The sequence below is a fragment of the Curcuma longa genome, chromosome 11, assembly GCF_044706935.1.
Source record: "Curcuma longa cultivar G26 ecotype Majalengka, Jawa Barat chromosome 11, ITB_CL_G26_1.1, whole genome shotgun sequence".
In the NCBI taxonomy this organism is placed as follows: domain Eukaryota; kingdom Viridiplantae; phylum Streptophyta; class Magnoliopsida; order Zingiberales; family Zingiberaceae; genus Curcuma; species Curcuma longa.
Genome location: NC_133871.1, coordinates 432,515 through 453,298, shown reverse-complemented (window position 1 = coordinate 453,298; position 20,784 = coordinate 432,515). Strand labels below are relative to the sequence as shown.

At 35.8% G+C, this 20,784-nt stretch overlaps 1 protein-coding gene across 1 annotated transcript in view; it reads left to right on the top strand.

Moving 5' to 3' along the window:
• The window catches only part of LOC141838843 (alpha-N-acetylglucosaminidase-like), a 100,600-nt gene that overhangs the window by 19,628 nt on the left and 60,188 nt on the right, over positions 1-20,784 (top strand). The window contains exons 5-7 of the mRNA XM_074726436.1: positions 1,700-1,785; positions 1,948-2,042; positions 12,155-12,236. Of these exons, the coding sequence (XP_074582537.1) occupies positions 1,700-1,785; positions 1,948-2,042; positions 12,155-12,236 (263 nt within the window). The remainder of the gene's footprint in view (positions 1-1,699; positions 1,786-1,947; positions 2,043-12,154; positions 12,237-20,784) is intronic.

The window sequence follows — 20,784 nt, the reverse complement described above, 5'->3', positions numbered from 1 at the left end:
ATGCCACCTCATGGTCAATGTTTGACTTGACCAATTGACTTTTGTTGAGGTGGCATAAATGATAGCCAATTATGATGCTCCACATCATGGGGAAGATAAAGAGACATATGCCACCTAATAGTCAATGTTTGACTTGACTAAGATTATGTGGCTTATGTGATGGCCAATCATGATGCCACATCATTAGAGGTTACAAATAAGATTTGTAACTCATAAGGTTTTAATGGAATTAAAGTGGCTTTAATGAGAATGAAGTGGCCGGCCAAAAAGGGTGTGTGGAGAAGCCTTGGTTCATTCCAACGTGAAGTGCTCTCTCTCTCATTCTTTTTGGTTTTTAATTCTTCTTCCTTGCTCTTGGGTGATATTATTCTTCTCCTCTCCCTCTCCACATCTGACCAAACACGCTATAGAGTGCTAGCACACTCAAGGTTTGGTCTCCTCCATCTCTTGTTCGTGTGGATACCATTAGAGAGGAGTACACTTGACTCCTTCGAGATCCGGCGAACCAAAGGAGCGAGCGGGATACGCGAAGGGCTTCGCATCAAGGGTAAACTCTAAACATGTAGATCTAGAGTAGATCTAAGTAGAAAACAAATTTTATATTTCGCACGGATCCGGTGGCAAGTGAATCGGGGTTTTCCGCAACGCAAAAAGGCGGTTTTTGCGGCTCGATTTCCTTACATTATCAAACTGGTTGGGTGGGTTTGGGTGGGTTGTCAAGACTGGGTTAAAGGACTTATTAACATTTGTTGCCTGTAGGATGTCTTTGAATGAGATATGAGGGATCTAATCAATGGATGTAGTGAGCAAGGTTTTTAAAGGTTTACCATATAGAATCATGTCAAGTAGAAATAATTGATAAGCAGTTTTTTTTTAAAATTAAGTTTAGCTGTCTGTGTCCTTGATATGTAAACATGCGGATTGAGATACTATGCTAAGTTTAGTAAAAAATTTCGATAAGCTATATAACCTATTAATGGTTAAATTCAAAGCATATGTTATGATGGGAATCATCAGTAATCAAGAAACTCTAAGTAACTGTCCAGTTTTGTTTCAATAATAGGTCCACATTGCATTCATCCCCAAGACCTACGTTGTCTTCGTCATGATCTTCATCTGCATCTTTGTTGCCGCGCTCGCGTGGTCATGGGGCCCGCTCGGCTGGCTAGTGCCGAGCGAGATCTACCCACTGGAAGTCAGATCGGCAGCGCAGAGCATCACCATCTCCGTCAACATGTTCTTCACATACGTCATCGCCCAGATCTTCCCACCGATGCTCTGTTCCTTCAAGTTCGGCCTCTTCTATTTCTTCGCAGCGTGGGAGGTGTTCATGACCGTGTTCATCTACTTCTTCCTCCCGGAGACGAAGGGCATTCCGATCGAGGAGATGCACCACGTCTGGAAGAGCCACTGGTTCTAGGTTCACTTTTTCCAAGTAAAGTCGTTGTCATTTTGGGCTAAATTGCAATGAGGGCCAAGCTTTAGCATTTGACAACTCATGCTTTTCTCTTTCTTTGTTTGAAGTCCTGGTAATTGATTATGGATAAGTTGTGTTCGGATGGCCACTACTTGGAGACCTCCACCAGTATGTTATCATGCTGTTCATTTGATGATGACCGCTTAATGATAATCAATATTTATTGCAGCATTCCATTAGATTAGAAATCATCTGATCTGTCTTGCTATTTCTTTTTCCTAGAGGTATAATATCAGCCACTCAGATCTAGATGATTTTTTTGGAGGACCTGCCTTTCTTGCATGGTCACGTATGGGAAATTTGCATGGGTGAGTTTGCTGTTGTTTCTATTTTGTATTCAAATACATATTTGAAGTAGATTATGTTGTTATTTTTAATTTTTTAATTAATGAAATTTGATTATATGAAGTTTGATGCTTATGCTACATACTTTTCTATTATAATTCTTTTGCCACTATATTTGATATTAGATGGGGTGGACCCTTGCCTCAAACTTGGCTTGATGATCAACTTGTTCTTCAAAAGAAAATACTTGCTAGGATGTACTCATTTGGGATGTCTCCAGGTAAAATTTTTTCATGCTATCCTCTATGATGATTTATTTTATTCTTTCCTCTATCAACTCTAGCTTGTTATGACACCAACTATCTTTTTTGATTTCTATAATGGCAAAAGAATTTCTCAATCAACCCTAACTTGTTACAAATATAACCAATAGGACCTATTAAGGACAATTAGTGAATTTGCTAGTTGATTATTAAAGATAACAGATGATCTAATGATATCTTCACACCACATATTTTCTCAATGCAGTGACGATGTGTTGCTGTTTTTTTGTCCTCTCATAACTACATTAGAGGCAATATGCATGAAAGATTATCACAATATAAATTTTATGTTTGGATAGGTTAATAAATTTATCCTGTTGCTGATTGTTTGAACCAAATAAGCTCACATATGGCAAGAGATACAGTCCTATTGAGCCAAATAAACTCACATATGGCAAGAGATACAATCCTATATTCTTCCTCAGCACAGAATATGACCAGTAAACTCTGCTTTTTTTCCCAAGAAATCAAATTCCCTCGTAAAAAGACAATTAGTATGTACAACATCTTTGGGAATCTACCTAATTTGTAGTTGTGTATCCTGTAATTTGAAGATGCTCTTGATTGGGATTTAGGAGGCACCTGCTTGGAGCGTGCTTCATATCAAAGAATCTTAGAGTTGCCTGCCTTCTAATTGATCTAGCAGGGTGATTCTAGGTATCATCTTGTTACAATCACAATAAATGAGATGCTAGGTGTTGTAACTATAAGATAAGTAAGTCGACAAGCAAATCTTCGATACTTCCTTAGGTTAAAATAGTGACTGCCCTTTCCCTTGTATTACTATGATTTTTAGATGCACAGCAGTATCCACAAGTCTAGCGTCTAGCATGCTACCTTGTTCAAGCAAATGAAGCATATATTTATGCTATGAAATGTAGTGTTTCCCCTGAACGGGAAACCTTTATGTTTACAACATTATTTCATATTGCCTAAATCTTTTGCTTTGGAAGGGATGATGGAGATACACTTTTGATCTTGTGATTCCAACAGAGTCATTACTTACAACATTAATATCTACATTAACAATGAGACAGTTTGTTTATAAACAGAGAGATAATGTAAAATATTAAATAATTAATACACTCCGAATGGTACCAAACTGAATAAAAGGAAAATTAAGATTCCGAAACTGAATTTAACAAACATGCTTTATTATGAGATTACATCTGATATAAAAATTATTGTTATTTTTTTAGATACAACTCTATGCTCCTCTTGAGCAATTAGTCCTGCTCAAGAGGTTGCTTTCTGTATTATTCAAGTCACCATGGAGAGAAATAATATTGATATCTCATTGAGGTTGCAACCATTGGGGTATAGCTGCCAATATAAGGGAAGAAATGAACCTAAGTAAGCTTGACCATAGAGAGAGTGTGTCTAGATAGTCAATGCTATGCTTCTATTCCCTTTTGTCACTAATTGAGCTTTAAGCCTATCAATGGAGCCATCAAAGGTTGTTTTTCATAGTGATCATCCACTTGCAACGAATAGTAGATTTTCTTGAAGGAAGATACCTAATTCTCAAATACAATTAGAATGCAATACTGTCATCTCCCATAAGTAAGCATAAGTGGACGAGATGACTTCTCTTGTGAGTAGATATGTGCTTATAAGAGAGATTGGATGGGAGAAAGGATTGAGGGATGGCCCTAAGCTTGGAAGTATCAATGTGGGAATAATTCATTGGATTGTTCACTTAGACTTTGACAACACCTCACAATGACTATATGACTTTTAGAGTCTTTGACGAGGTCCAAAGATGGTGATCACTCGAGATTAGTGATGAATATACACAAGATCTATGAGGCTTCCATGAGATGACTTCTATGCAAGATCCACGAGGCTTTTGCAAGATGATGAATGCTTAGATGGGACCTTGAGCAGATCATAACTTCATATGTTGTGCACACTGACAACAATTTCACTTATGGTTTGTGAGGCTTTTGTAAGGCACTGAGATGGCGAACGATAGTATCTTCTTCCTCCACTCATTCCCCTTCTCCTTTAGCATGGCACACCCATTGACACTACCATACGACACACTCGGCACATCTCATTTTGATAAGACACCAAAATCATGGCTTAATGTGAGATTTCAAATCCTGTCTCTAACAAGAACCAAGTGCAGGCCTTATACCTAGCTTAAACTAGAGGTGACAATTGAGTTGGGCTACCTATGACTCGACCTAGCCAAGCTTAGGCCATGCCTAGCATGATCTAATTGGGGATGGGCTACGTTGAGCGTGACCCAACCTAGCTTGCGGGTTCGACACGGTGGTGACTTTGCTGTATGTGGAGCCTAGCCTACAAATTTTAAAATGCATATATAATAAAAATAATTTAAACTTTGTAAATAAAATAAGAAAAATAATTTATAAATATACTTTAATTTTTTTCGTTTTCGTTTTTCTTTTTTTTTCTTTTTTTCTTATTATTTTATTTTTTAAAAAGGTTGAACTTGGCTTAGGCCAACCACTATGTCGGAACCAACTCGGCCATCATGGTTGTGGTGGTCATGTTGGGTCAGGCTCAACACCTCACCTAATTGGTCAGTCGGACCCAAGCTTCAAGGAAGGTATAACAAAAGAATGAGGGGTCAAATTTGGGAAAATATAATTTTAAGGAAAAAAATAGTAATAGAATTTGGAGTAACATTGCTATCTTTCCTTTTTTACTTCAGTTTTGAGGCACTACTAGATTCTTTATTAACCATTAATTTTCATCTTTTGTATTACTTTTGGTATATTTTTTGCATGATTTAAGATTATTTTTTCTAATGTCATTCCCTTAACATTTCCCCCCTTTTAAAGTAAAATGAGATTAAATTTGTCTCTCTCTAAAATTTATCATCTTTTAGGGTGAATGCCGACAAGCTTTAAAGCCTCATTTGGAGTTAGGGTATTTGTGCTTGATCAGAACTGTTTCTTTTGAAGAATGTTGACACCTACTGTTAGATTTCTCTCATCCAATGAGATTGGTTCAACAGGAGTCCAGTCAATCAACTTGTTGACAAATCAACCTGCTTAAATTGATGGAGTGTCATATGACGACTTAAATTGTATCTCTTTTAAATTTTCGACACCCCTTTTGAGGTCAAGGCACCCCTTTGGATGGTAGATATATCCTTTTGATATTGTCATCACCAACTTAATTTTGTCCATCACCAGCTCAATATTGTTAGGTGTCGAATCACCTCTTTGGCTAAGAGAGGTTGAGATGAGGGCAGGATCCTTTCTTTAAGATGATATTGCGATTGATCTACAATTGTCTCACTCAAAATAGGAGGAACCAAATCTCAAATCATATAAACTTTTAAACCCTTAGAATTTGTAGAGAGGAGACAAGAGAAGAAATCACAACTACAGAATTTAGTGATTTGAGAAAAATAGTGAAATTCCTTTTATAGGGAGAAATGAAGAGTTTCTTTTGAAGGGTGAAAAGACATTTACTAGATGGGTGTCTTTTCTTGAAAAATTCTATTAATTTAATTTTTAAATTAATTAGCATATACAATAGTAGAGTATTGATTACATGGACTCAATTGATTGATTGAACATGTGGAAGATCTTCATTATTATACACCTTCCAAAAATAAGTTTCCCATTGGCTGAATATGGTATCCCCTATAATGCAACATAGTGGAAGGATAATGATACAATTCTCACTAGAGAAAAGTTATCAATTTTCATCTAGAGAAAAAGAAATTGCAAATTGTATTAACTCTAAAACTTGTCTATTACATGAGATTCTAATCCCTTTTTATAGTTTGATAACACGATCTATTCTTTATAAAATAATAAACTTTTAAAATAAAACCCTAATTATTCTAATAAAACCAAACAAGCTTTTTAAAAAAATTAAACAATTTTTTTAAAAGTTTCTGTTAGAATATTTAGGGATAAATATTCTGTTAGGGATAAATATTCTGCTTTTCTTTTTTATAAAATAATTATCCTAGAATAGGTCCCTATATTCGTGTATAAATAGGGGCTTATCTCTTGTAATAAAGTAAGATTCTATATTATTTTACATGGTATCAGAGCAGGATTAGGTTTAATTTTTTTTCCGCCGCCACGTGTGAAGGAGCTTTCCTCTCCTTCCTTCGAATCGCGGTGTTTCCTTCCTCGTCCCGCGCTTCTGTCTCGCTGTCAACCAAGCGCCTCTGATTTCAGCGTTTGGAGCACGTCGCCACACGAAGGAGCCTTCCTCTCCTTCCTTCGGATCGCGACGTCGACCGAAGCACGCCTCTGTCTCGTCGTCGACAGAGGACCGAGCGCATCTGTCTTGCGGTTTTGCTGCTTCATCGGTGGTCAGAAGCATCTTTCCCAATCGCGATCCCTCCCAATCGTGGTTTTGCTGCTTCATCGGCGGTATTCCTGCACCGCATCCCTGCGTTCGCGTGACGTCTTTCAGCGGCGGCACGTTGACATTGGGCCGCAGGACGCTCAGCTGCCATAGTGCCGCTAGGAGCAAATACAAAAGGTGTGAATTTGACCGCCCCCATCCTTTTTTCCCTCCTCGCTTTCTCCCTCCTAGAAGCAACGGCGACGGAGGTGGTTAGGTCACGAGCATGCACTTTCCATAGAGAGCGAGCAGCGCGTGAATGCTTTGGATGGCGAAACAGGCCTTCGGTATGCTTCCCTACTCATCAACTTTGGTATCTCGAAACAATAATAGACTTCCACCACGTAAGGGTGGCAAAGGACGCCTTTGGTGTGATTATTGCCACCGACCAGGACACATGATTGATAAATGTTGGAGTCTACATGGTCGACCTTCCCGTGCTACGCAGATCGTCTAGAGTTCTGTCGCTCTTTCAGTTTCCACTTCACAGTTGCCACCAAATCCGACCCTATCTCCTTCCTATAATGACTTTCTGGAATGGTATGAGGATCGAAAGGTCTCTGATTCCCCTGTTGCCGTTGCACTCACTGATAATTCCTTTGCTGGCATATCTGGCTCTTCAAGTTCTTGGGTTCTTGATTCCGGGACCACCGATCATATCACTAGTAATAGATTAATTTTTTTCTTCTCTCTACTTCTGGTTATTTACCCTTTGTCACCATGGCAAATGGTTCTCAAATTCAGTCCCAGGGCATTGGTATTGTTCATCTTTCTCCGTCTCTTTCTATTCATAATGTTCTTTATGTTCCCGGTGCTCCCTTGAATTTATTATCAATTAGTCAGCTTACTCTGTCTCTTGATTGTGTCATCTCGTTTACTAAATCTTCTGTTTTCTTACATGATCGGAGTACGGGGAGGATGATTGGCTTCGGATATGAGTCTCATGGCCTATATCGGCTTCAACAGTCCTCTCTTGTTGGTTCGGCGGTGGCATCTCCCCTTCTTATTCATGCTCAGTTGGGACATCCAGGTCTTGATAAGTTGAAACAATTACATCCTGGTCTTTCTCACTTTGATTCTTTATCTTGTGAATCATGTCAATTAGGAAAAGTATGTTTGTAGTTCTTTTTCTCCTCGCACTGTGAGTCAGGCAACGCCACCTTTTGCTTTGGTTCATTCCGATGTTTAGGATTCGAGTCGTGTTTCTTCTACATTGGGATCATGATACTTTGTTACCTTTATAGACGATTTTTTCCGTTGCACTTGGTTATATCTGATGAAGGATCATTCGAAGTTATTTTCTCTTTTTCAATCTTTTTTCTATAAAATTAAAACTTAATTTGGTATTTCTCTTCAAACCTTATAGAGTGATAATGCACGTGAGTATCTATCTATTCCATTTCAGACCTTCTTGGCATCTCATGGTGTGTTGCATCGGACGTCTTGTCCTCATACCCCTCAACAGAATGGAGTTACTGAACACAAGAATCGCCATCTTTGTGAGACCACCTGGACTCTTCTTCTCCATTCTCATGTTCCTTTTTAGTTTTGGGGTGATGCTGTATTTATTACCTGTTATCTCATCAATCGCATGCCTTCCTCCACTCTACAAGGTCAAATACCTCATCATGTTCTTTATCCTCATCAGTCTCTTCATCCTTTACCACCTAGGGTCTTTGGTTCTATATGTTTTGCTCATATTTTCGATCCTGGCATTGACAAACTCTCTTCCCGGTCTCATAAGTGTGTCTTCCTTAGGTACCCATGGTCTTAGAAAAGATACAAGTGTTATTCCCCTACTCTCCGTTGGTACTTCATCTCTGTTGATGTCATGTTCTTTGATTCGGTTTCATTTTTTGGGTCTAACGGATCTCCGTCCGAGTTTTCTCCTTCTACGCCTGCACTAATAGTTATCTTTTATTCTCCGGAGGAGTCTCTGTCGCCTCCGGAGACATCTCCTCAATTGCAGGTTTATCAACGTCGTCCTCGTCCTGCTTTGCCGTTGACCACCACTGACACTGCCATGGATACATCGTTGGAGCCAAGTCTTTCACCTCGTCCTTCGGTCCCATCTTCTAAGTCTGATATTCCCATTGCACTTCGGAAAGGTGTGCGTTTCACTCGTAATCCTTTTCATTATGTTTCTTTGAGTTATCATTGTGTTTCTCCTTCCTATTTTGCTTGTCTTTCCTCTTTGTCGTCTGTTTCTCTTCCGAAGACTGCAGGTGATGCCTTTGCCCATCCAGGATGGAAACAGGCTATGCTCGATGAAATGTGTGCCTTACAGAGCAGTGGGACTTGGGACCTCGTTCCTCTACTACCAGGGAAGTCAGTTGTCGATTGTTGATGGGTATATACGGTGAAGGTTGGTCCAGACGAAAAAGTTGACCGGCTTAAGGCTCGCCTCATTGCTAAAGGATATACTCAGATCTTCGGATTGGATTATGAGGACCCTTTTTCTCCTGTTGCGAAGCTGTCCTCTGTGCGTTTATTCCTGTCCATTGCTACAATTCGACATTGGTCTCTTTATCAGTTGGACATCAAAAATGCTCTTATATGATGACCTGCTCGAGGAAGTCTGGATGGAACAACCTCCGTGTTTTGTTGCTCAGGGGGAGTCTTCTGGTCTTGTATGTCGTCTGCGGAAAGCTTTATATGGCTCCAAGCAGTCTCCCAGAACATGGTTCGGTAGATTTAGTACTGTAATTCAATAGTTTGACATGACTCAGAGTGAGACTGACCATTCTGTCTTTTATCGTCACTTGTCTACTGGTTGTATCTACTTAGTAGCTTATGTTGATATTGTTATCACAGATAGTGATTATCTCGGGATTTCACAGGTGAAACAATATCTTTTCAAACATTTTCAGACAAAAGATCTTGGTAAACTCAAATATTTTTTAGAGATAGAGGTAGTACAGTCCAATGATGGGATTATCATATCCCAAATGAAGTATGTAATGGATATTCTAGAAGAAACAGACATGTTAAACTCAAAGACAGTTGACACACCTATGAATCCTAATGTCAAGCTCATGCCAAATCAGGAGGAGTCTCTTCCAGATCCTGAATGATACGGACGATTAGTAGGGAGATTAAGCTATCTTACTGTTACTCGTCCGGATATCTCTTTTACATTAAGTTTAGTAAGTCAGTTTCTCAACTCTCTCTGCAAGGAACATTGGGATGCTGTGACACGCATTATCTGATATATCAGAGGTGCTCCAGGAAAGAGTCTTTTGTATGGAGACAAAAGACATACTCGAGTCGTAGGCTATTCTGAAGTAGATTGGGCAGGATCTCCCATTGATAGGAAATCTACTTCTGGTTTTTGTATATTTGTTGGAGATAACCTTATTTCTTGGAAAAATAAAAAGCAGAATGTTGTGGCAAGATCCAGTGCAGAGGCAGACTATCGAGCTATGGCCATAGCCAGTCAAAAGCTTATATGACTTAAACAATTACTTCAAGAGCTGAGATTTGGAGAGGTTACACAAATGTCACTTATATGTGACAATCAAGCCGCCATGCATATCGTCTTGAATCCAGTTTTTCATGAGAGGACAAAGCATATTGAAGTCGACTGTCACTTTGTTAGAGAAAAAGTCATATCTGGTGAAATATCTACTAGTTTTGTTAACTCAGAGGATCAACTAGCAGATATATTCACCAAGTCACTGAGATGTCCTCGAATTTACTACATATGTAACAAGCTAGGTACATATGATTTTATATTCTCCAGCTTGAGGGGGAGTGTTAGAATATTTAGGGATAAATATTCTGTTAGGGATAAATATTCTATTTTTCTTTTTTATAAAATAATTCTCCTAAAATAGGTCCCTATATTCGTGTATAAATAGGGGCTTATCTCTTGTAATAAAGTAAGATTCCATATTATTTTACAGTTTTAAATACTTATAAAAATTAACGAATAAGGCAACTTTTAATAAAATTAAATTCTTGACTGTGGTATTTTCTTCAATCGAATAGAATTTAGTCCGTCAAGTGGGAAGATGGAGCAGTTATGAAGCGGAGGTGCCTTTTTAGCCGAATTAGACATCAAACATTGCTTTTTTGATGTTGGTGTTTTTGTTTATTTTGTTGAATAGGAAGGTGGAATTGTTGAGAAGCAGAGATGCTTTTTTAGCCAAATTGAGCAGTTGTTGATTTTTCCCTTCAATTATTATCTTTATTATGCTAATATGTTTTCTTGTTTGCATTATTCTCCTCCACTCTTGACGAGTTGTTGACTTTTCTTCTTGGATCTCCTTTTTTAAGCATAGAAAATAATTGCTTTAGTAAGCCTGTCTAGTAGTATATCTTCATTAATTTTATTCTTTAGATGTCCCTTCCAATGGGAAAGACATAAATGCACTTTGTTTCTCTTTTTATATTTTGACTTTAAGATATTTTCTTTTGGTCTTCCTTTCCAATGAGTAAGGAAACATCTGAGTTTATTGTATGACAAGAATGATATCCATATCTTTGTTGAAATTATGTAATGTGAAAGTGATAACGATGAAGATGATTCCACAAAATTTATAACAAAATTAACATACGGAGATGAACGCTTGAACTTCTTCCAACAAATTATCATATTCTCCAATTTAAAAATTGAACTTGTATTTAAATAAGTTGAAAAGTTAAATAAACAAGCATTGTAATCAAATTTTCTCACAATATCACCAAATAAAGTAGATACGAAAGACTCACTTTAAGTGATTTATAATTTTTAAATCACTCTCTTGCATTACTAGATCTTGATGTTTGTTCTATTTAGTTTCCTCCTTTGACTTATCCTAATAACATGCATGAGTCATAGGTTGAGAGTCCAAGCCATGGTTACTATCAAGTTGATTAGTCTCTAAAGATGTCAAGTCAACAAGAGTTTTTTCTAAGATTGCATTATTAAGGCACTTGTCTAAAGTGTCATTGGAGGACTCTTCTATATTGTCATCGGAGACTTGGTTTATTGAGGTTGAGTTATCAGAAGATTTATTTGAGCACATCTCTTTCATTTTAGCTAAATGTTCATGTAAGATAACTAAGGTCTTCGGGTGATGGTTTTGAAAATTGACTCAAGGAAGATTGTCTCTTAAAGTTTAGTGGGAGATATCTTTATATTAGTTGTTTTTTCATTTCATGCCAATGTATTATAGGTTCTTGTCCACTTTGTACACATTGTCAATAAGTTTTAGTAGGTCCAATGAGTGCAAAATTGGCAAATCGTACTCGTTCGGTAGAGGAAAAATTATGTTGGTCAAAATATTTTTCAATATTGTCTAACCAATCAAGAAATACATTAGGGTTCCTAGTTTCGTCAAATATAAGGACATTTGTCTTAACATATGATTTGCAAAAATAATTGCAAATTTACTTCAAATTTGAAATTGATTTCAAAGATTGGGTTCACACATTCATCAGTCGATGCAAATCTAAATTTACAATGAACATCTTATTATTCTACCTATTCAATCTAATTTTAAACCGACTCACTTCCGGTTCATGATATTTTCGAAATACTTGAGAATTTCAATGCCAACAGCTGTCTCATTTAGTTTGAAGTTGATTCTTCCTCTTTCCATATCCATTGACCATAAATTGTTGATGAACTTCTATACATTGCATGATTATATATGCAGGTTGCATGTAGATCTGTATATTTTCTTATTCTGCAGGTTTTGTGATCTTATGATTATTCTTGTAACAATCTTCCATGCAGTTCTTCCTGCATTTTCTGGAAATGTTCCTCCTGTATTGAAAGCTAAATTTCCTTCAGCTAAAATTAGTCAGCTTGGAAACTGGTATGACAAGCCAAGTTGGCTTTATAGTTTCTTCAACCCTTGGAAGTATTTCTTTTGTTGATTGATTCTGCTATTTGATAGCATTGTATAGTTCATGCGTTCATTAACATTATAATATTATCTGTGAAGATGAACGCATTATACAGCATGATTTGCTCCTATCAGCTGATCAAGAAAATGCCACAAGGGGAAAAAAGTTTTCTTAAGAAAAAAATCTTCAAAATTTAAATGAAAATTTTAGCTACTTTATCTACCATGTTAGATCCTTTGTTTAAGTTGGTATCTTAGGCCAGTTACGAGGTTGATTTTCCAATGTACCTATTGTCAATATTTTAGTTTTTTTGAGCTTCAACTTTTTTTTAATCATTTTCTGATTTCTTTAATGAGTTTAGTTAAGAGGAAAATTGTAATTTTCATATCATGATGAAGGATGTTTAGAATTATGGTTTTAAATTTCAAAGAGATTCCTCTTTGGCTATCCTAGGTAAAATAAACCTTATCTACCTTTATAAATCTTATACTCTCTAAAATTCCCCTCAAGTTGCAACATAGATGTTGATCATGCCTAACATGTTACATAGAGACAAAAAACTAATAGAGATTGATTTTTTAAAAAATGTCAATGATTTGTTCTTCAAAGTAAGTATATGACATGCTAATCCTTTCAAACATCACTACATTTCTAATGGAGTGGCAATCTACTTTATTATATTTTGTGTGTTCATAGCATTGTGGATATTTCACAAAGTAGATAATTGCTTGATTATCACAATGCATCAAGTTTAAAGCCGAGTGATACGTGCTGACAGCAAGTGCACAGTCGTCATCAAGTAATAAAATTATCGTCCTTAAGGACCGTGAAATTGATTATCAATTTACGTGCAACGGAATGCTATTTAGATAATCGAATTGAGAGAATTATTGTGAAAGTAAGTAAATTAAGAAAACTGAATTAAAAGTAGGGAGAAAATCAATTTTAGAGATAATCCTAAGACTTCAATTTCACCATGATCGTTGACAATTTAGTTGTGAATCTATCTCTAATCTCAATGTTAGATCATGCTTGAAGGTGGTCTATCCAAGGTACCCGATACTCCCTTTCAAGAATACATTGGTGTATCTATCCTAACGTGATCCCTATTTTCGTGGTAACCGAATAGGGATAGGCCCTTTACATTCTGTGATAGCCAATGGAATTCTCAAGTGAGTTTGCACTACTTTTGTAAACAAACCCTTAAGTTTAGTTCTTATAGGTCTAAGATCAGAGTTCACCTTTCGGTCTTTTCCATTTTCTCCATGATATATGCTAATGTATGTTAATACATATGAGCATGTTAAGTATGCTAAAAACTGAATCAAGAATCAAATATATCATGCGATAAACGAGAAGAATAATAAATTACAATTGTCAACTCAATATCGGGTTACTCCCTAATCCTATAATTAAGGAGATTATTCTATCACGATGTAAAAACAAGCCAAAGATATCAAAAGGAATATTCTACAATTCAAAATAGAGATCAAAATATAGAAAGAACTCTGTAGATGTCGTCGACATCTTTAGATGATCTTGACATGCTCTTGGTGGTCAGAATCTCTATGCTCTTTGGATCTTTTCGAAGACGATTCTCTTTTGGGGTCTCTTTTCACAAGAACCATGTGATACTTCAAACCTGTGCCGCTGGTTGCTTTGATAGCCTTCAAAAATTTTCAAAATATAATCGAATTTCTTAAAATTCAGAGGGGCGTTGCCATCAAAAACTAACGATCCACGACCGTGGATCATTCTGCAATGCTGCTCCTTTGACTTTTCATCTTCAAACAAGCTTCAACGCCAAGATCTTAACATCTTATAAATAAAATATCTAAAGAGCAGTCATCCGAACTAAAAAGATGAAAAGAATGCAAAAGCTAGGAGTTTATGTAAAATATGCTCATGTAATACAATAAATATATGCTAAATGATACCGACAATATATGCATGATTCACATACATTACCAAGATAGTCAAGAAATCTCACAGTTTTATGCACTAGTTGCTCTGTATTGTTCTTTGACACTAGATCATTTAATCACATTATTTTATTTTATTTTTCTTTTTAATGTTACGAGATTCCCTCTTACATATGTATAGAATCATGAGATGGATCTTCTATAAATATTTGATTGGTGTCCAATAAGAATTTGATATTTAAGTGTCCATGCTTCTCGTAAATAAAGCTTTTCTTGGAGATCAATTAATGTATTAAAGTATTATAAAGGCTTCTTCCCAATAATACTTCTTAAGTTGTTGCATGGATTGACGTGAACCTGATAAGAATAATATCTCATAAACCCACAACAAATTAAAGATAGAAACTAGAAAAGTCTAAATCTATGATGTGGATAATAAAACCTAGACCTAATGTCTAGCAATGTACTATCTGAGTTATATGAGATAAAAGACACCACAACATAAGACATTTAGGTTATAACTTGGATGGATGCCACAACGATTGCCTTGATAGGTTTTAGTTTAATGAAGAACTAATAAGTGAGAGCTCACATGCTTTTGGATTGAAAACAAACATTTGATATATGTGTGATGTCTAAAGTATGACTGTAGAAGAGGCTTTGATAGACTACTTAGCTAGTTTAAGTAATATTACAATCTTAATAAAGGTAAAATTTGAGCCTACACATTAAAATAGTTCCCACTATGTACAAATAGAGAATTAAGTGACTAATTAAGTCCATCTGAGATTTGAATTAGGTTGACTAGGCTGTTATGATTTTCTTTTGTCCAAATTTACTTCAACTACAACTCTTCACCTAATATCCTCAATAACCCATTAAGTGTTCCTTTATTTTTTTAGTTGTAGCGCTTGTAATTGGGCCTCCATTGATGTGTAATTGTTCATCAATACAATTTAGAATGGATGCTCCTTCCTTTCCACAGTCACCCATCCCTAACTTGCTTGGTCACAATTGGTCTCCATCATTCCCCCTCTATTTAAAAGGATTCGTCCTTGAATCATTGTCACCTACATCAAAGGGAGAGAGATGAATGTAACATTCATATTGTACTCCTTTGGCAAGTCACCCTTGTAGGCATTATCATTGATCCGAGCAACAATATAACATGATCTAAATCCTCGGATGCAACCTATTATGTCGTTTAGCTAGGAACCTATCCTTTCTCATATAAACTCAAACACATTCCCTTGGTTTAAAAACCACTATGAAAACCTCTTTTAGTAACAAGTAATGCTATAAATTCTCCAAGGTCTCAATAAAGTAAAGGCCTTGTCATAAATTGGATAGTTCAAAATTATTCCACTGAGCTTGTTACAAAAATAAGTAAGGGGTTCAACCTTCTTGTATTAGCACAATTTTAATACCCATTCCTGAAGCATCATATTCAATTTTAATTTTTTTTTATCAAAGTTAGCTATGACAACTAATGATGCGGAACTTAGCCTCTTTAAATAAATTGTATCTTGTTCACTACCCCAATTAAACTCAATATTCTTTTTAACAACCTAACCTATAAAAGTTACAAACCTCAATTATGCGTTAGCCATTCACAAATAGCCTTAACCTTCTCTTCATCAACCTCTATTCCCTTAGAACTAATAATATAACTAAGAAACACAATCTAATTAATACAAAAAGAATATTTTGGAGGTTAGCATAATTCTCATTTCATATAATAAGTAAAATTTTCTTTAAACAGATAAGATGCTCATCTCTCTTTTTGTTAAAAATCAAGATATTATCAAAATATACTACAATAAGCTTCTTAATAAAGACACAACATATGGTTCATTAATCACATCTACATTATTTAACCTAAATGACATAACTGACAACTCATACAAACTATACGTGGTTTGGAAAGCAATTTTCCATTTGTCTCCTTTACACATGCGAATTTGATGATAAGCAAGACTTTAACTAAATTTTAGAGAAAATGCAAAAATCATGTAATTCATCTAGCATATTATCTAATCTAGAAATCGAATAAAGATTATTCCAACCTTTTTTCACTCTTTTTTTTTTCCTTTTATTTTCCCACAATCATTTCTTTTCTTACGTTCAATTTTTATCCTAATTGATTTTCATATCCCTACCTAGGAGTTAATGGTACATGCATCACAAAAGAACATTCATTCTCGAACCCTTTATCTATAACATTCCTATTAAATTGATAAGGTTTGAAATTTTGAGTCGTGTCGAAATTTTGGTTTATAATTAGAACAATATGGTTTCAATATCATATCATATTGTGTCAATACCATTTTGGTCCTTTTTAAAATATAAATATATTTATTAAAAATATTGTTATTAATAATTGATTATTATAGATACTGAATATTAAGTTATATTTAAGACGTTGAAAGTTGAGTTCAAAATTTGATATTATTTGGTAAAATAGTTGATGCTTATTGAGTAAAAGTTAATTTAGAATTAGTTAAACTCCACTAAGTAGACATGGTAGGTTAAGTAGAATTAAATTAAATTTAGATTTATTTTAATCAATTTAAAATCAAATTAAATTTATATATATAATAATTTAATTCGTAATAGTATATTTTATGAGGTTAGAAATTATATTATTTTTAAGTTTTAATTTTTTTATAACAATTTGTTTTCTCTATCTTAAGGAGGTTTTTTTTATTTACCTTGTGGATAGATAAAGGGAAAAAATCAATCATTGTTAAAGCAACAAAGTGACTTTTTCTTCTTTGTTTACCTTTATGAACAAATAAAGAAGAAAAAAATAACAACGGAGGAGGAAATAATTTACCAATCAATGAGAAAAAAATTAAAAGAAAATAAATAAGGGAAGGAATTTAAATTAATAGTTTGAAATGAAAAATAATAAATAAATTTTAAAAAAAATAGAAATGAAAAATAAATAAATATATTTATTAAAAAATCAGAGGCATTTATTGTACTACACTTGAAACTAAAGTTTAAAATTTTGATCCGTGCTGAGGTTTCTGTCCTAGACCGGAATGATACAGTTTCGGTGTCATATCGTGCCGTGCTGATATAGTTTCGGTATTTTAAAAATTTTAAATATAAATGTATATTAATTTTGTTAATATTTGATTATTAAATATGTTTTACATGTTGAAATGTTGAATTTATATTTCACTATTTTCTCATAAGATAATACTTATTAAATTGTTATAAAAATTATTTTTAAAAAATAAATTTTAAAATTCAAAATTAAATTTAAAATTATAAAATCATTTGAAAGGTTAAAAATAATTATAAAATTATTTAAAAATCTTAAATTATCTTTTTGAGTGTATTTGTAAATGTTTAATTTTAAAAAATTTATTTGAAATGTTTAGGAATTATATTATCTTTAAAATTTTAGAATATTTTAAATTTATATTTAATTGTAAAATTATTTTTAAAAATAAAATATTTATTAATTTTTAAAATTATTTAAAAATTTTGAAATAATTTTTAATAATTTATAACTATTAATAATAATTTATTTTTTTAAATACATATTTACAAAATAAAAAATTAACTTAACAAAACAAATCGCGGCTGTAATAGCTCTCATAGAGGTCGTCACTGCACCGCAGCCCTTGTGGAGGGTTTTAGGAATATATAAAATTTTATTAAAATTTTATATAAATTTTTATATATTTTAATGAGATAATTTGATTAGAATTTTAAAAAATATATTTGATTATTTATTTAGATTAGGGGTTGATTGGATTCATTAAAAAATAATAATAATAAATAAAGAATTATTAAGGTTTGAATAAAATATATAATTAATTAAATAATTTTTTTGGGTTTAATTAAAATTTTAATTTAGTAATCAATGTTTCATTTTAATTTAAAAAAATCAAGTTTTTCTCGACACGTGCGTGATCTCGACATGCACGGACGCGAGGTCGTGTGATCCAGCGACCCCGCAGCTGTGCTGGAGGGGTCGCGCGATCCCTCCGGCGAGGCCGCCGGGGTCGCACTGTAGGGAATCCTATGTGACAAATAACAAAATTCGCAGCGGAAATAGGATCCCAACGAGCGATCCATGCGAAAGAAAACTCGTACGAAGTTTAATTTATCTATCTAATAGATCTATACCTTTGAAGTATGCCTTTCGTTTATCCCGCTCGTCTTTGGTTCGTCGGATCTCTTGCACGTTTAAGCGCCCGTGCCTCTATGCATACACGATCACAAGCTTTAATGAAGAATCACCTTTGTGGTACTAGCCACACAAGGAGATTCAGCCAAAACAAGGAGAAAGAAAAGGGGTATTCGGCCAAGAGATCCCACTAACTCTCTTGTAGACACAAGGTTCATCTTCATTCTTGATGAAACCAAACTCTTTGATCGAATCGAAGATTTCAGCTTCGAGAAGCTTGCTTTAGCCTATAAATAGACCTTTATAACTTGCATACCTTTCCAACATTTTTGGATCTATAAAACCCTCAGGTTGTGTCATGTACACATCCTTGAGTCGGTTTCCATTCAGAAACACGGTTTTGATATCTGATCCGGCGCGAATATGTGGCAATGACGTGGATGGAGGGTGAGAAAGGAGATGATCCGGTGCGAATATGTGGCGATGACGTGGATGGAGGGTGAGAAAGGAGATATGGAAAAACTAGTAAAAGACCCGCTCAGAGGAGCTCGAGCTCTCTATTAGTAGTCACAATATATGACCCTAAGAAGAAGCTGAACTCTTTAGAAGGTTAGCACGTTCCTTAATACAAGAATCGAGGGCTTCTTAACCTTCGTCCGATGTATCCCGAGCTCTTACCATGATCCTAGCAAAATACCCTTGATTCGATACGGATATTTAGCAATAACTTGGGCAGCGGGTACGAGGGGAGCAATGGAAGATAGGTAAAACACCCATGTGGAAATCCCCGATCTCTCTCCTTCTTGGCTCGAATACCCTCAAAGAAACCGCCAACCTCGTTATGAGGTCAGCACGTGCCTTGATACCTAGGCCGAGCTCTTCCTAACCTTGGTCTACACATACCCCAATCTTTTACAATTATCTTGACAAAGTACAAGCATTATATGCCGACCTCATAACTTGGTTCCGAAGCCGACTTTATAACATGGTCCCGGCCTCAGGAGCCGACCTCATGACATGGTCTCGACCTCAGGAGCCGACCTCATGGCATGGTTCTGACATCAGAAACCGATCTCATAACACGGTTTCGTAGCCGACATCAGGATTTGGTCCGAGCATCATAACCTCATCACTTGATTCTAACATCACACAATAAGCTCATTTACACGCTCCGGACAGCTTAGCCTTACATACAAGAGCTCGGTCACAAGCTTAGCTAAACTCGTTTACACGTATAGAACAGATTGGCCACTCGCTCAAATCAGCTCGGGTATACAAAGAGCTCATACATGTACCTAGTTCAGTGCGGTTACTCCTATAAGCTCGGACAATGCCCGCATAGCCCGGCCACTCATACCTGTTGGCGATCTGGATCTTCGTCCCATGTTCCGGATTCTATCCGCTCCGAGAAGCATAGAACCCCACAGGATAAAAATTTTATCCCGCCCGGATCAATCGACAAAGTCTTCAAAGAAGACTAAGTCGATCGATCCACAGGATCGCCGATTCTAAATTACTACGATTTTAATTATTTAGTTCTAAGTATAAATAAAACTGCGGAAAATAAATTTATACCAGAACCCGGTTTGAACCTCGGAATCTTCTGCTGTATTCCTTATCTCTTTCTCGGACGTTGTGTGGGCAACGATCTTCCGAGAACTAAGGACTGCAACCTCTGCCGGATGAAGCCTTGGATCGCCTTTCTTCTTTCTTGAAGCAGCTTTGTTCTTCCTTGCCTTCCACCTTGGATCCGGCCACCACCACAAAGAGGGAGTTTCGGCCACCAAAAGAGAAAAGAGAAGAACACAAAAGAAAGAGGAAGAAGAAGACAAGAAGTGGCCGGCCAAGAGGGAGGAAAAAACTAGAGCAATTGCGAAATCGGAGAGATTTCGTATGCTATTCTTGTTGTTGTGTCTCTTGGCCGCCCCCTCCCCCTCTCTTTTATAGCCTCCCAACACCCAATCAATCCTTCCCGCCCCCTCCTTTCATGGAGTTGATTTGGATTGTTTCCATAAATAACTTCCAAATCTAGAAAAGAATAGGCGCCGATTATTTCTTCCCTTGATTGCTTGGCGGTCCCCTCAGTTTTTATTTTAAAAAAAAACATTTCCATATCCATGGGAGAGGTGGCCGGCCACATCAAGGAGGATTTGGTTCAATTGGTGAACCAACTTTGTATTAAAGAGAAATAAAACCAAACCAAAGAGATCTCATCCATTGGATGCAACTTAACCTCATCTAATGGTTCTAATATAATCTACTTTAATACAACTTAATTGCTCCGATCCAACGGACACAATTATCATGGCTTGGGCGTGGCTTATAGAGAGGGATGGGTTCGGTTCACCTTGTGAACCGGTTCTTGCTTCTAAAGAGAATTAAAACCGAACCGAAGAGATCTCGTCCATCGGACGCAACTAGATCTCATCCAACGGTTCTAATTTAATC